At 41.1% G+C, this 17,102-nt stretch overlaps 1 protein-coding gene across 1 annotated transcript in view; it reads left to right on the top strand.

Moving 5' to 3' along the window:
• DENND4C (DENN domain containing 4C) overlaps window positions 1-17,102 on the top strand; it is a 114,402-nt gene that overhangs the window by 61,655 nt on the left and 35,645 nt on the right. Inside the window, exons 10-17 of the mRNA XM_073345479.2 lie at window positions 12-187; window positions 5,012-5,112; window positions 12,050-12,268; window positions 13,350-13,495; window positions 14,730-14,765; window positions 14,913-15,043; window positions 15,959-16,091; window positions 16,595-16,801. Of these exons, the coding sequence (XP_073201580.1) occupies window positions 12-187; window positions 5,012-5,112; window positions 12,050-12,268; window positions 13,350-13,495; window positions 14,730-14,765; window positions 14,913-15,043; window positions 15,959-16,091; window positions 16,595-16,801 (1,149 nt within the window). The remainder of the gene's footprint in view (window positions 1-11; window positions 188-5,011; window positions 5,113-12,049; window positions 12,269-13,349; window positions 13,496-14,729; window positions 14,766-14,912; window positions 15,044-15,958; window positions 16,092-16,594; window positions 16,802-17,102) is intronic.

Consider the following 17,102-nt stretch of genomic DNA (forward strand, 5'->3'; position numbering starts at 1 on the left):
TTTTCCTTCAGATGATATTTCCATTTCAATGGCAGTGTCCATACATCCCCCTGTGTCCTTTGTCTCTGGCAGCAGTGCTCAGTGCTCCTGTTCCATTTATAGTTGGAGTTGATTCACGATACTTTGATCTGTATGATCCACCACAGGATGTTGTTTGCATTGACTTAGACACAAACATGGTATACCTGTAAGTTTGGTTTTTTTTAACTTTACTGATTTTATATAGGGATCCAGAAATCCCTAAAGTAACCAGTAAGGAGACATGTATAATATAGAAGAATGTTTCATCAGCCTCTCTCTCTCTGCTGCTGCTAATGCTTCATAGAAAACTAAAATGTACCAAATCGGCCTCTTGGGCTAAATTCAGAAGTGTGATGCAAGTGGCGGTGTAAGTCTGAATGCGTAAGGCTTACAGTAACATAATGTGAGGAAGGTGGAATTGTAGGACAGAAGAAGCAAGTGATCAGAGGGTGTAAGTTAAACTATGGGAAGGGCCTGCATCTTATACCATCCTGTTGGTTGCTTTCCTTGCTGCAATCTCACCCTTGCACCACCATTTACACCATCTCTGAATTTGGTCTGCATGAGTGAAATACAATTCCAGACATGTGTCCCACGAACATACGGATGTTCAGTTTAATGTAAAACTACCAGCTGAAATAGAAATGTATATACAATGCTGATATCCACTTTTCAGGTCCTTTGTCAAGCATGAATTCAGTCTTCTAAGTCATTAGGGAAGCTTTAGTTCCTTTAGCTGGATGAGAGTCATAATGACATGAGGCATATATTATATGAAGAATGTGGAGGGAAAAAAACACCTTCCATTAAAACTCAGACCCTTAGGTTGCATTTCTAATCCTGTTGTATTTAGTATAGAATATGATGGCAAATGGGTCTGTGGAGAACAGCAGATGTGAGGATTTTTCTGGTACTCCAAAATTCAAACTCTTGAATGTTCACTAGTCAAACCGCAGTTCTTTTCAAAACCACATTTTATGTACCAAGAATTACATTCAAACCATAACTCTGAAGTGGGGAAAAAATATCTGATAATGCTGCTCTGAATGTGCCCTTGGCAATATTTGTGATGTAAATATTTCAGTTGAAACTGTATTGCTTTCTATTGCTTCTACGTGCAATGCAGTACAAACTTGATTTCTGGGTAACTTCCATTATGTTATTTCAAATACTGCACTGTATAGACAAATTAGAGGAGGAGTGACTGAAGGGGCAGAACTCTAATAATAAAGAAGTACATGTTGAACTAGCTGAATGACTGTATAAGCCTTTTTCTTGCTGTAATAAAGGACTCCCATTAATCTAATAATCACACGCTCGTCTGAAAATGCTAACCTACTAGTGTTAAGTGACCCCTATCAGTATTGCAACTGAATGAGTAGAGTGTTTTTATCTTCAGTTTGTTTATTTTGTGCATCTCAACATTTTGCATATAGTCAGTTTTATTGTTGTATAGTTAGTTAATTTTCCTTCTTTATCTTCTTTAGCAATAGAGAGAATTTTAAGAAAGTGATTATGATACCACAAATCTCAGAGGGATTCTGGTACCCAAAACTACTTTTACAACTATTTTTTTTTTTAAAGCTGGCTAGATTTCATGTTAACTGTGTCCTTTTTAATTTTTTAAACCACATATAAGGTATACTATGCTTCATTAAGTGCTACGGTTGTTGTGTTTTCCTTATTGTGAATGAGTTAACCAAAAGTAGTTGTCTCCTTTTTGCAGTTGTCTGTGCAATTCCCGCTCTCAAGGAAAAGTTGACCTTTCTCTCCTCAACGTATTTATTAAAATGATTTAAACTTAATCATTAATGTAAAAATAAGATGGTGATTAATTTAGACTTAATTATTTAGTGAATTGTCTCATGCCTTTTACGATTATTCCAGGCTAGTGGAAACAACAATCTTGAATGATGATGATGTTGGCTGTAATTGCACACCGTACATGTTTTCTTTTCCTCTGCAGAAATACGTTTTGTATTGTGCCATGTCAAATTTTTAACTCTAATCAGATTTTCATGCTTAAATATTTGAGTTACAATTAGTCAGTGGGTTTGACTTAGTTTGAACATTTTCTTCTTTTTCTTCATGTCAAGAAGACAGTTCCTGTGATATTTATTGGAAAAAGAAGTGTTTCCTTTCAACTACTGCAAGACTCACTGTTCCTGTGGTACTATCAAAGGAAATACTGCAGAACAATGCTGCTTGTGTATTTTTTTAATGCAAATATAGCAAAATTTGTTCTCAGCAGTCCATTTAGGAGACTGTATTACAGAAGGAATGGTGGCTAGGAAGAGGAAAATAATAGAATTGAAAGGTTTTTTTCTTCTTCTTGTAACAATATCTTTAGTATTTGGTTTTGGGGTATTTTTGTTTTAAAAACACTGCCAGTAGAGACTTAAGTATTCAGTCATGGAGATGTGATTCTCCATATCTCCAGTGTGTAGTGGTGTGGTATTAAGTAGAGATAAATGAATTGCAAAAGGTTCAGTTCAAATAAGCAGATGAAAGTTCAAATAATATAAAACTTATTTGGGCTAGTTAATGGATTGGAAATCTTCTAGGAACTGGATTTCTTGTGGGACTTCCTGTAGTTCCCGGCACTAACTTGGTTAAAACCTGGTGGTGGTGAACAGTGGCAAAATGTAACATTTAAAAAGCCTCTCAAACTTAAACTTAAAAAAACCAAAAACAACAAAAAAATCTTTTGGTTAAGGCAGGGGACTGGGACGCAGGAGACCTGGTTTCCCTGCCCAGCTCAGTCACATAAGTTCATGTTTTCAAGATGATCACCTAAAATTGTTTGCTTATTTTGGCCATTTTACTGATGGTAACTATAGCCTGATTTTCAGAGGTGCTGAATACCTACATCTCCCACTGAAGTAGATTGGAGCTGTTGGTAGTTTCACTTCTGGAAATACATACCCTCCTTTTCTCTCATTAGGCATGTGACAACTCTTTCCTCACCTGTATAATGGGGGTATTTCTTTATCTCAGCAACTTGTTCATGCAGTATCTATGTCAGTGAAGACTGTATAGAAACGTGAAGTGTTATAAATGAATGTTATTGCTGGCTTTTATTTAAGCCCCATTCCTTTTTCGGTGGGGAGATACGTTTTATTAAATATAACAGTGCTGCTATAGTGAAGCTAATTTTGAAAGACCCTTAGAGCTGAATAGAAGGGATAATATTTTTCAGAAAGGCAGTGTTTTCTAGTACAACAATCTCAACTAGTCATTGACAAGTGTCTCTTGAAAGCATTTAGTGCTATAGATCAGTTATCATAGACTGATGAAGCATTATTTACTGCCAGCAAATGTTGAATGGCTTTCATTCATCCAACATTCTCTTTAGTGACTGTCCTTTGTTGCTCTCAGACAATATCTGCAAAAGTAACAATGACAATCTTTTTGAGGGAGGTTGTTAGGAAAAGAAGGTTTTTTTTGTTTTGTTTTTTTAATAAGTCTTCCGTTTTGTTTTATTTGTTGCACTGGAGAAACAGTATAGCCAATGTTGCTATAGAGAGATCAGGGAGAGAAAGTGGGAGGAGAGTTCCATGAGCACACAACTGCAAGCTAGGGATCACAGAGTTCTAATCTTGGCTCTGACTTACTGTATAGTTTTTGACAGCTCTTGCTTAGATCCTCTGCCTCAGTTTCGTTATGAGTAAAATGGGAGTGATTGTTCTTGCAAAGACCCCTGTGAGGTTGGGCTCATTATTTGTAAAACACTGAGAATGAAGAGACACGTATAGTTGCTAAGTGTTTCTTTTGTTTATAATTTCTGCAGGCAATTTTATCTCTAGTAAAATGTCTAAAAAATTTTCAAAAACAAGAATGTAATCAGCTATACTAATAGTGATCCAACAGTCGGTGAGCAATCCTATTACTGATGCAAAGCAACAAATGAGCATGTCTGTATCAGCCAGACTAGTAATGACTGACTAGATACTGTGCCAGCAATATCTGCTACATTCCCTGCTACAATAACTTCCCTCTCCCCTTGCATTCCAGAAGGGAGGCACATACATGCCTAGAGTTCTCAGCATTTACCCCCACCCTCTCCGTTTATTTCTTCTCTGCTAAACAAGGACTTGCATTGTAGCCGCTGTCTTTCTAACCAAGGAAGAACCTCACTTTAGGCCAGTTAACTGCGTTGTTTAATCAACCACATAGGTCCCGAAGTGTGTGCTAAATCCTCAGCCTTCCCAGTCCCTGCTGGCCTAGTATTGAGACAGGAAATAGACATTGAATCAGTGTGTCTGGTACATGTCGCAGTGCAGCATATGACCATAAAGATACCAGGCTGGACCCCAATACTGTTTTACGTGCATTTTAATACTAATTACTCTGCTCCTAATTGCGAGGGTTACCAGATAGCAAGTGTAAAAAATCGGGATGGGGTGGAGGTAATAGGTGCCTATATAAGAAAAAGCCCGCAAAATCGGGACTGTCCTTATAAAATCAGGACATCTGGTCACCCTACTAATTGCTATGTTTACCGTTTTCTGCCATGCACCAAGCATATATTTTATATTTATATGACTGCTATTGGGTACGAAATGGAATAGGAATAGGAAGGTCAGTAAGTGAGATGAATTGTATGTTTTCATGTCAATCAAGTGCAGATGAGCCTGATTAAATTATTTTCTTCAATGAGATAAAAGCAGCCACTTTGAGATTTATTAAAGCACCAATTTAAATGTCTAAACCAAATCTAAACAAAAGTTCTGGTTTCAGGTGAATCTGGGATCAGATCCAAACTCAGTTTAGACTGCTATATTATTTGGAGGAAACAAAATAGTTTTCAGTTCTGTACTTTCTACTGTGTATTTTATTTCTACACCGAAATAAAAGTGATGAAAAGACTTCTTTCCAGTGCCATCTTGTTTTGGTATTGTGCCATCTTGAAAGTGAAGTAACAAAACATTGTTTTCATACACTTACCATTCTTTTTTATTTTGCATGCATTGTTTGTTTCACTGTGTAGATCGGATGATAAGAAGAGCATGAACTGGAAACAGCTTCCTAAGAAGCCATGCAAAAGTCTACTCAGCACCTTAAGGAAATTGCATCCACAGCTGGCATCAGGTAAAGCATGGGGATGGAAAAGGGAAGCTGCCCTATGCAAAGGAATTACAATAATTTTCACAGAATATTTATTTTGCTGGTACAAACCAGCAACTCTTAACAAATAAGAACCATGGCTATAAATGTAAGGCCATCCCTTTAAGTACCTGGCGTGACATTTTTGCACTTTTACTTTGCTGTCATTCTGAACTTTAAACCATATGGAGATTCTTTCCAGTTCTCAACATAGATGGGGCTGTCAAAGGGGAATTGTATTTAAAACACAGTTCAAACAAAGCTCACACTGAACCACATTTTGGAAACGAGTCTGTTAGGTTCATGTTAGACCATTACTCTAAACAAGTGCCAAGATAACTGGAAAAAATGTTAAGGGTATGAGGGCAATAAGTTGTCAACAGTATTTACATAGCCCACTGAAAATGTGAGTATAAAAGTCAGTAAGTAGCTTAAACTTTGACCAAATATTTGTAGAGAAATTGTATTTTGTTCAGTGAATAATTTCTTATTTTGGCTTTGCCCTGTCCAAACCAACTGTTTGGCAGGAGTCACATTCAAACTATTTTCAGACACTGCTGCCTTAGGAATATAGATAGGACCTTTTAATTTGAAGTTTTAAGTTGGTTTAATAATACACACCTTACACTGAACTGAGGAGGTGCTGCTGGCTCCTGTGTCACAAGTATATAAAGACTGTAAAATGAAGGAAACATTCAAACAGAAATAATATGCAATGATTTAGGGAATTAAATGACTTTCTTCCTTTCCCTCTATTTTCAGTAAGCTTTCAGTGAAAGCCTTATGCCCAACCTGCCCTTGCGTTGAGTTCTCTCAGCAGGATATATTCAGAGTCAGATGTTATAACTAACACAAAGCTGCTATAGGCTCAGTTCCAGATTTAACTGGAGCAGAGGCAATGGTGTGCATCAAATTGGGTTAATGCTTTTATTCTTTTGCACTACACATATTAAGTTAGCACTGCTAAGGAAAAATGTCATCAAGATAGCACAGAAACGGATTTCTCTTGCGTGTGTAGGAAAAAACAGTCTGCCACGCTCAGTTTTAGAAGACTGAAGCCCCTTCATAACATAGTAAACAAAACTCATACAAAAATGTCTTGATATTCTAGTTTTTTCTCTCTTAAATTTCACAGAAATCTTAAATGAACTGAGATAGAGATGATATTGATATTACAGGGTTGAAGCAAAGCCACTTGCGGAGTGACAAAATAAAAAAATGTAGCAATATAGCATACTGGGGGTAAATTTTTAGCACCTCTCATCTACTTGTGCTTTCACATTACAAGTGTAAACTCTGCATGCGTTCTCACAGTTTTGTGAAAGCACAAGTAGATGAGGCACCACCTGGCTTCCCTATTATGTATTGTAAAATTGCATCTGCACGTAGAAGTGCCTACATCCGTTAAAAATTCTAACATCTCTGTGCAGTAAAGTGCCTACATTACAAGTGTAAACCCTGCATGTCGCCTGGCTGTTTCTAGCACTTTACTGCACAGAGATGTTAGAATTTTTAACGGGTGTAGGCACTTCTATGTGGAGATGCAATTTTACAGTACATAATAGGGAAGCCAGGTGGTGAGCGAGGTGAAAACTTGATCTTCAATGTTGATTGTGTACTGATCCATTGCAAAAGATGAAATTCAGTTTAGGAGGTGACAGGTGTTGTGATGGATCCCACTTTAATTATCTAATATCCAAGCAGGACTGGCTGGCTTACGGAAAAGAGATCTCTTGTGTGCATGTAGCCTTTTTAATCTGGCCCAGATGATGATAGGGAATGGAAATAGGTGCCATATAATGGTTCTTAAGTAGCCCATGTGAAATAAGTTAGTAATCTCATGAAGAGCAGAGAATTTTAGGCCTGGTCTACAATGCGAGTTTATGTTGGATTTAGCAGCATTAAATCCGAATTAACCCTGCTCCCGTCCACATAACAAAGCCATTTTTTTGACATAAAGGGCTCTTAAAACCGATTTCTGTACTCCTCCCCAACGAGGGGGTTAGCGCTGAAATTGACATCGCCATTTTGAATTAGGGGTAGTGTGGACGCAATTCGAAGGTATTGGCCTCCGGGAGCTATCCCACAGTGCACCATTGTGACCGCTCTGGACAGCACTCTGAACTTTGATGCATTGGCCTGGTGTACGGGAAAAGCCCTGGGAACTTTTGAATCTCATTTCCTGTTTGGCCAGGCGAGCTCATCAGCACAGGTGACCATGCAGAACTCATCAGCACAGGTAACCATGCAGTCCCAGAATCGAAAAAGAGCTCCAGCATGGACTGAACGGGAGGTACTGGGTCTGATCGCTGTATGGGGAGAGGAATCCGTGCTATCAGAACTTTACGTTCTAAAAGACGAAATGCGAAAATATTTCAAAAAATCTCAGAGGCCATGAGGGACAGAAGCTACATCAGGGACGCAACACAGTGCCGTGTGAAACTTAAGGAGCTCAGACAAGCGTACCAGAAAACCAAAGAATCAAACGGACGCTCTGGGACAGAGCCCCAGACATGCCGCTTCTACGCTGAGCTGCATGAAGTTCTGGTGGGGGGCCGGCACCACTACCCCACCCCTGTCCGTGGACTCCGATGATGGGGTACTCTCCGCCATGCCTGAGGATTTTGCAGATGGGGAAGATGAGGACGACGACGACGAGGAGTTTGGGGAGAGCACACAGCACACTGTTCTCCCCGACAAGAGGATCTTTTTCTCACCCTGACTGAAATACCCTCCCAACCCAATGAAGCCGGAGAAGGGACCTCTGGTGAGTGTACCTATTTAAATATAATACACGTTATAAAAACAAGCATTTTTTTAATGATTAAGTAGCCCTGAGGACTTGGGATGCATTCATGGCGAGTACAGCTACTGGAAAAGTCTGTTAACGTGTCTGGGGATGAAGTGGAAATCCTTCAGGGACATCTCCATGAAGTTTTCCTGGAAGTACTCTAAAACCCTTTGCAGAAGGTTTCTGGGGAGAGCAGCCTTATTCCATCCTCCATGGTAGGACACTTTACCATGCCATGCTAGTAGCAAGTAATCTGATATCATTGCATGACAAAGCCTGGCAGTGTATGGTCCCGGTGTTTGCTGGCATTCAAGCAACATCCATTCTTTATCTCTCTCTGCTATCCTCAGGAGAGTGATATCGTTCATGGTAACCTGGTTGAAATAGGGGAATTTAATTAAGGAGACATTCAGAGGTGCCCATTCTTACTGGGCTGTTTGCCGGTGGCTGAAAAGAAGTCCTCCCAGCAGTTAGCCGTGGAGTGGGGTGGTGGGGGGGGCGGCCATTGGCGCTGAGCTGTTCGCGTTTGGCTAGCAGGGATCTTCCCTGATACCAGCCAGGCGGTGGGGGGAGGGGAAAAGCGATCATCCCAGAGAACTGGATGCAGGGAGGGGGTTAGTTTGGTTTCTGCTGCTGCATGTTAACATTAAAACCGCAGCACTAAATGTCCAACTTAACAGACTTTGCTTGGTATGGGAAAGGAGGGCGCTGCTGCTATGAAGGTTGCAGAAGCTGAAAGACAGGCTTACCATGGCCGCCTGCAAGCCAAATTCTGTTGCCCGGCACTGCGTGCGTGATCTCTAACACCAAAGCCGCTGGCACTCAATATAAGATGCAAAATGCGACCTTGTACCAAAATCACATGTGCTATGTAATGTGAATAGTGTTGTTCACAGTGAAAGAGTATAGCCATTGTTCTGTAAAATGTATCTTTTAAAATACTTCACTCCCTTTTTTTCCTCCCGCAGCTGCAAATGTTTCTAGCCTCCCTCCTCCTTCCCAAAGGCTATCTCAGATAAGGCGGCGAAAAAAACGCACGCGCGATGAAATGTTCTCTGAGCTCATGCAGTCATCCGGCACTGACAGAGCTGTGTGGAGGGACACAATAGCAGAGTACAGGACAGTGGACGATAAATGTGAGGAGAGCTGGCGGCAGGAAGATCAGAGGAGGCATGAGGCAACGCTGGGGCTACTGCGGGATCAAACAGACATGCTCTGGCGTCTGGTGGAGGTTCATGAACGGCAGCAGGATCACAGACTGCTGCTGCAGTCCCTGCTTAACCACCCTCCCTCCTCCCCAAGTTCCATAGCCTCCTCACCCAGATGCCCAAGAATGCGGGGGGCAAGGAGACTCTGGGCACCCAACCACTCCACCCCAGTGGACAGCCCAAGCAACAGAAGGCTGTCATTCAACAAGTTGTAAAGTGGCCTTTTCCTTCCCTCCTCCCACACCCCACCCGGGCTACCTTGTGAGTTATCTCCCTATTTTTATAATCAATAAAGAATACATGTTTTTTAAACGATAGTGACTTTATTTCCTTTGCAATCAAGCTGTGATCGAAGGGGGGAGGGCAGGTGGTTTACAGGGAATTTAGAGGCAACCAAGGGGGCAGGTTTTCATCAAGGAGAAACAAACAGAAGTGTCACACAGTACCCTGTCCAGTCATGAAACTGGTTTTCAAAGCTTCTCTGATGTGCAGTGCTTCCTGCTGTGCTCTTCTAACCGCCCTGGTGTCTGGCTGCACGTATTCAACAGCCAGGCGATTTGCATCAACCTCCCACCCCACCATAAATGTCTCCCCCTTACTCTCTCAGAGATTGTGGAGCGCACAGAGCAAGCAGCAATAACAATGAGAATATTGGTTTCGCTGAGGTCTGAGCGAGTCAGTAAACTGCGCCAGCGACCCTGTAAACATCCAAATGCACACTCTACCACCATTCTGCACTTGCTCAGCCTATAGTTGATAAGCTCCTTACTACTGTCCAGGGTGCCTGTGTACGGCTTCATGAGCCAGGGCATTAAGGAGTAGGCTGGGTCCCCAAGGATAAATATAGGCATTTCAACATCCTCCACAGTTATTGTCTGGTCTGGGAAGTAAATTCCTTCCTGCAGCCATCTAAACAGACCAGAGTTCCTGAAGACCCGAGCGTCCTGGACCTTTCCTGGCCATTCCATGTTGATGTTGGTGAAATGTCCCTTGTGATCCACCAGTGCTTGAAGTACCATTGAAAAGTACCCCTTGTGGTTTATGTACTGGCTGCCCTGGTGGTGCGGTCCCAAGATAGGGATATGCGTTCCGTCTATAGGCCCACCACAGTTAGGGAATCCCATTGCAGAAAAGCCATCTAGTATGACTTCCACATTTCCCAGAGTCACTACCTTTGATAGAAGCAGCTTAATGATTGCGTTGGCTACTTGCATCACAGCAACCCCCACAGTCAATTTGCCCACTCCAAATTGATTACCGAGTGACTGGTAGCTGTCTGGTGTTGCAAGCTTCCACAGGGCTATTGCCACTCACTTGTGAACTGTGAGGGCTGCTGTCATCTTGGTATTCTTGCGCTTCAGGGCAGGGGAAAGCAAGTCACAAAGTTCCATGAAAGTGCTCTTACGCGTGCGAAAGTTTTGGAGCCACTAGGAATCATCCTAGACCCGCAACACTATGCGGTCCCACCACTCTGTGCTTGTTTCCCAGGCCCAGAATTGGCATTCCACGGCATGAGCCTGCCCCATTAACACCATGATCTCCAAATTGTGGGGGAATGCAGTTTTAGAGAGAAGTGTGTTCATGTCCTCATCACCGCGCTTCCGTCGCCTCCTCGCCTGGTTTTTCAGGTGCTGGTTCTGCATAAATTGCACGATAATGCACGAGGTGTTTACAATGGTCATAACTGCTGCGGTGAGCTAAATGGGCTCCATGCTTGCTGTGCTATGGCGTCTACTCCTGCTCGGGCAATCCAGGGAAAAGGACGCGAAACAGTTGTTTGCTGTTGCTCTGACAGAGGGAGGGTCGACTGACAACATGGCTTACAGGGTTGGCTTACAGGGAATTAAAATCAACAAATGGGGTGGCTTTGCAAGAAATAGAATGGCCCCCTCAAGGATAGAACTCAAAACTGGGTTTAGCAGGCCGTTGATTTCACGGAGGGAGGGAGGAGAAAATGAACACAAAACAAATCTGGTCTATTTCTTGTTTTGATCCACTTCATCTATCTTTATACATCTTGCTGGCAGCAGACTGTGCAGTATGACTGCTAGCCATTGTCATCTCCTGTGTGCTCGGCAGAAGACAGTGCAGTATGACTGCTGGCTATCGTCATCTCCTGGCTGCTCATTAAAAGACGGTGCAGTAGGACTGAATCATCATGAGATGAAACTTAAAAGGGTAATGACCTGGCTGAGTCACTCCCATGTTTGCCCAGGTGCCCCTGACCTCATCGAGGTCGGTTAAAAGAGCACCCAGGAATACGTTGACAACAGCTACCAGTCGTACTGCACTGTCTGCTGCCAAAAGGCAATAAGCTGCTGCTGTGTAGCAATGCAGTACCACGTCTGCCAGCAGCCAGGAGACATATGGTGACGATTAGCTGAGCAGGTTCCATGCTTGCCGTGGTATGGCGTCTGCTCAAGTAACCCAGGAAAAAAGGCTCAAAACAATTGTCTGCCGTTGCTTTCATGGAGGGAGGGAGGGAAGGGGGCCTGATGATATGTACCCAGAACCACCCGTGACAATGTTTTAGCCCCATCAGGCATTGGGATTTCTACCCAGAATTCAAATGGGCGGCGGAGACTGCAGGAACTGTGGGATAGCTACCCACAGTGCAACGCTCCGGAAGTCGACAGTTGCCTTGGTACTGTAGACGCACTCCACCGACTATGTGCACTTAGAGCATTTGTGTGGGTACACACACAATCGACTGTATAAAAACACTTTCTACAAAACCGACTTCTATAAATGCAACCTAATTTCATAGTGTAGATAAGGCCTTAGTTTTCTGTATTGTCATTCTTACTACTTTCGGGAATGCTAAGTATAAAAGGAAAGAAAAATCTGTCTTGGGTGTTCCTAGGATAATTTGTTTTAATGTCATCCGTAATAAAGCTCACTTTCCCTTTGCTCCTGTTTCTAGTTCACAGAAAGACCCAAGACGGCTCTGCAGTGGAGATGACGCCTATAGAGGCAGATTTCTCTTGGCAGAAGAAGATGACAGAACTTGAGATGGAGATCCAAGAGGCTTTTCTGCGCTTCATGGCGTCTATTTTAAAGGGGTACAGAACATTCCTCAAGCCAATTACTCAGGCACCTTCAAATAAAACTACTGCTGCTGATTCCTTGTTTGACCTTCAAGGTGAGGCTGTCCTGGATCACATCAAGGGCAGGGTTGGTGTTGTGGTGATTATTATAATAGTGCCCAAAGGCCCAGTGAGGGTCAGGATGTTGTTATGCTAGGTGCTGTCCAAATGCATTGGTGGACATGGCCTGTGCTCTGAAAAGCTTAAATGCAGTTTAATTAGCACATGTTTCACATTAACATCACATCTGAAAGCAGAATCTTGCCCTTTTAAGTTATTTTGAATCTTTTAAATGTTGTAATTTGATTAAAATATAAGTAAAGCTGGTCAGTAATAAATAGCATCTGTGTGTTGTAACGTGGCCATTCTGCTAATGTAACTGCAGGTCTTGCTATTGTTGAAGGTCTGACAAAATCATCTCTCAATAATGTGACGTTATCTCTGGTGTGCACATTTATTTAAGGCGGCTCTTGGGATTATAGAAACTTTGCAACTTGTATTGAGAATAAATGCTCTTAGAAGCCAAGCCCTAGTGGCCTGATAACACAGAGAATAAATGAAAGTGTTCTTAATTCTACACAGGGTAAGAATAGAAAACTTTGAGGGGGGAAAAAGGTTAAGAATATAAGGAACACCAACTGACTCCCCTCAATTCATTCTGGTTGTGTAGACTTCAGATAGGCTGCTGTTTTGACAGAGTTGAGAAAAGTTCTTAATGGAGATAGTTAATGGGACACTTGAAAAAAGATTCTAAAAAACTTTCCAATCCTACATCTGCCCCTGAGAACCCATACATTTTTGTGACCTTTTACAGTCACTTTTTCTTAAGTTTTTATGTGAATTTTTTTTGTCTCCTTTCTTGCTGTGTGAAAGAAGTACACAAACCCAGGAAACTAATTATATTGGGAAATGGTGTAAGTGACTATCCACCATGTACTGTCTAATGCAAAGTAAGCAAACTTTATTTAAAAAAAAAAAGACAAAGCAACTCCTTGAAATTTAAGTGATTTTATGTGTTAGTATAACAATTGACAGGTGAAACACTGCAGACAAATGTGACTTTGTTGTTGTTGACTGTTTCTTTTGAGGCTTCATCTTAAAACTAGTATTTAGTTTTTCTAAATTTTTTTTAACCAGGATTTTTAAAAAGTAGAGACCGTGCCTACACAAAGTTCTACATGCTTCTAACCAAAACACAGATATTTAGCCGCTTCATAGAAGAGTGCAGTTTTGTGAGTGACAAGGATACCAGCCTGGCATTTTTTGATGACTGTATAGAAAAGGTGAACAATTGTATTTCATTCTTTTTTTTTAAAAGTATTTATGTGCTGCTGTTAATTGTGCCTTAATGTCTGTGGCTTTTAGTCATAAAAAGTGGAGCAGCAGCAGCTGTTGTGAGATAATGGAGTTCGCTGCAGTTATCATTCAGAGTCATTTTCCACTTCATCTTGTTGCATGTTCATCTTATTTTTGGTTAGTGTTGGAAACTTGCAGTGGGCTCCCATAACTTCTCCAGTTAAAAGCTACACATTTCAGTGATTCATGTAAAGAAAAATGGAGACTGCTCTGAGTACATGGCATGCCATCTCCACCTTGCTCCTCTCATACCTCCATCAAGTGCATTCTAAATATTCACCGGTCTCAGTCAGTCTCTAATCCCTAATCATCCACTCCACTTGTCATGCTTCACCCCCAAATTTTCATTGAGCTGTCATTAGAATGTACATGTATTTATAAAGTAGCAACATGTGTGCCAAACACAACTGCTCAGACTTTTTTCATTTTTGCATCCCTTCCTCCCAACATATTTCTTTTTTATGTGTGGTGTCTGTGTAGTTGGTCTTGATGGGGTAGGGACCTTTCCATCTTGTCTGTAAATGCAACTGGTGCTATATAGATGGTTTTGGAATAATTTCCAAGTCCCATCCATGTTCAAAATGTAATCCGTTCCCAGGGTGTAATTCCAGTCCAAATGGATAGTGATTTGGTATTTCTTAATCTGTTAAAGGCCAAGTGCATAATTTACCATAAACTAGATGATCAATAATTAAGGCATTTATTTACCTGTGTGTGTGTGCTTTTTATTAAAATAGTATCTTGGTTTTGGTAGTGTCTTGGTTTCTGGCTCAATTTTTTAGGATCCTGGAATGAATCTTTTGCTCCTAACTATTGAATTAATGTATTGTATGGTAGGAAGACACTGTTTTCTTGGAGATAATATAACCCTAAACTAAATTAAAGGAAGCAAAGTTTCTTTTTCTAGAATTAGGATTGCTTATTTAGTTTGCTCACGTGACCAACCTGAAGCTTGTTGAGACAGCCTGCTCCTTTAGCTTTCAGTAAAAGGAAGGAGTATTTGTAATGGAGATTATTTGCATTCAAAGTAATATGACAGTGTAATTTGATCATCTTGGTGGCACAGTAGAGGAAACAACTTCAATGAAAATATGTATATGTAAAAATACTTAGTTTTTTGTTTTACAAGAAGCTCTAACTCTAACTTTTTCATCTTTCTAGCTTTTTCCTGATAAAGGAACAGAAAAGGGAGAGAAGGTACATGTCTCCTTTATATTTGTTTTCAGGGGTTTCTGATTGCAAAGTAGAAGTGAAAATATAATGTGAGTGGGAGTGGAGTTTGAATATGTAGAAGAACTATTATTAATGTTGAACCTGGTGTTTTGTCCTGATACTAATTTGCAGGTTGATGTAGATTCTGCAGAAGATACACGATTAATTGAGCTTGATGAGTCACAGAAGAGTGAACACACAGTGTTTATAATGCCACCAGAACCTCCCCCTGATGATGGACAGGCCCGAGCACCTAAGTACAGGTATATTGCAAATTAACAAAGGTGCTGAGGCTCTAGAAAACTGATGAGTCAAGTGAATAGGGACTTATCACTTCAAACATGACCGCACATAGCTATTGCATCTTGCTTTAAGCCCTTACCTAAACTTGCAGTATTTTAGGTATAAAAAGGACACTGACAACTTGAATTCTGGTCAGTTTCTGCAATCTGATAGTAGTTTTTCTTTTTTTTTTCTTCTTTTAAATACCAGCTACTGATCACCACCTGGGAATCCTTATTTCTAATTACATTTCCCTATATATGTTCCATGTTTTCCTCCCCTGCTGGTGCTGTGTGCATATCACACCAACTGCAGTGGAGTATGCCTGTTTCAGTCGGGGTAGCTAGTGAAACTGCACAGGATCACTGAGCCCCTATTGTGAATACACACCATAGACTACTGGCAGGGGATCTGTCCCTGTGGATGCCCTGTGCTCTTTAACTGCATCCCACGGGTCCAAATGGTGGTAGAACCTGCCCCTTTCCTCCCACTGTGGCTATTCTGCCACCCCCAGTCCTGTGGAAGGAGATGCCTAATTCTTCTGTCTTCCCTGCCCTGTGAAATGTTTGGAGGTTTCAGGGTTGCTCCTGCTTCCAGCTTCTCTCTCCTGACTCTGCTAGCCACTTGTTGACTCACTGGTCTCCTGTCTCTGCTGGGCTCATGGATCAAAGGGGAGTCCTTCTTATGTCTTCTCCCTAACCTTCTCTCAACTGGAAGAGCCTTCCTGTCCTTCCACTCACTCCCATTTTGTGGGATCTTTACAAAACATTATTTGATCTCAGTGTGCTGAAGCCTTCAGCTTGCAGGTAGAAGGCCTTTGCACTAAGTATATAAGGTTGGAGCAGAACATTTGGAGAGTTGGAAATTTAAATATGACACTTAACTTTTTTTTATAGCTATAAAAACTTCCCAAGACTAGATTTTGAGCTCTTCGACAGGCCACAGGAGCTCAAGCTTTCGTTCAACAGGCACCCAGCTGGAGGGAACATTTCAAATAGTCCAGCACTCATGGCAAAGAGGACAAAACAGGTTAGTTTTTAACTAGCACTGCCTTTATATAATATAGTGTGTGAGCATCAAAAACTACATAGGTGTTGGGTAGAATTGTTAGTGTGGTGTTTAAATAATAGATATTGTAACTTTGAAAACAGGTGTATGTGTAGAGGAACGAATCAAAATAAATATGAATTTAGAGGCAGTGCTTCCTGTACCTAAGCCTATACTGCAGAGCCAGACATGTGTTGGTGTTTATGCTATAATACATGCTATAACAAAGAAGGTTGGAGCAGAATTGCAGTGGGATTAGTATGCATTCTCTTCCCCATGATTATCTTATGAAGAGCTCTACAGAAGGGAGACTCTGAGAAATACAGTTTAACGTTCATGTTTGCATAGTTTCCTCTAGGGTAATGAGCTGCAGCATCCCGTTTTAAAAAAAGCTAGTATCTGTTTAAAAGAAATGTATCCTCCAAATTCAAGCTGTTCTATATTTTGTATGTGTTTATATCCTTTTTGTTTTCTGCCTTTTACAGGAGATAAAAACAGCCCATAAATTAGCCAAGAAGTATTACACAAACCCACCACTGTGGGCTAAGTGCCTCTTCAGTCACTGTTATAGTCTATGGTTCATTTGTCTGCCAGCCTACATCAGAGTTTCCCATCCCAAAGTCAGAGCTCTGCAACAGGCATATGACATTCTTATTAAAATGAGGAAAACCGAAGTGGAACCACTAGATGAGGCAAGTACAAAGGGGAAAAAAAAGCCCGCACCTATTCAATGGGAATTCAGGTACAAGAACATGTTAATCATCAACTGTTAATGTTTCACTTCTAAGAATAAGTAAAGTTCAAGCTTGCTACCTACCTTACAACTTTTGTTTTTAAACTTTTTTTTTTTTTTTTAAATAAAGGCATATTGAAATAACGTGCTGAAAGCTGCAGTTAGTTTGGGAAGCTGGAAATTAAAATCAATTTTCAACACTAGCATGCTAGCAAAGGCAGTTGTGCCATAAATTGGAGGGTGAGGGTTATCACCCCTCC

This window comes from Lepidochelys kempii, chromosome 5, assembly GCF_965140285.1.
Source record: "Lepidochelys kempii isolate rLepKem1 chromosome 5, rLepKem1.hap1, whole genome shotgun sequence".
In the NCBI taxonomy this organism is placed as follows: Eukaryota; Metazoa; Chordata; order Testudines; family Cheloniidae; genus Lepidochelys; species Lepidochelys kempii.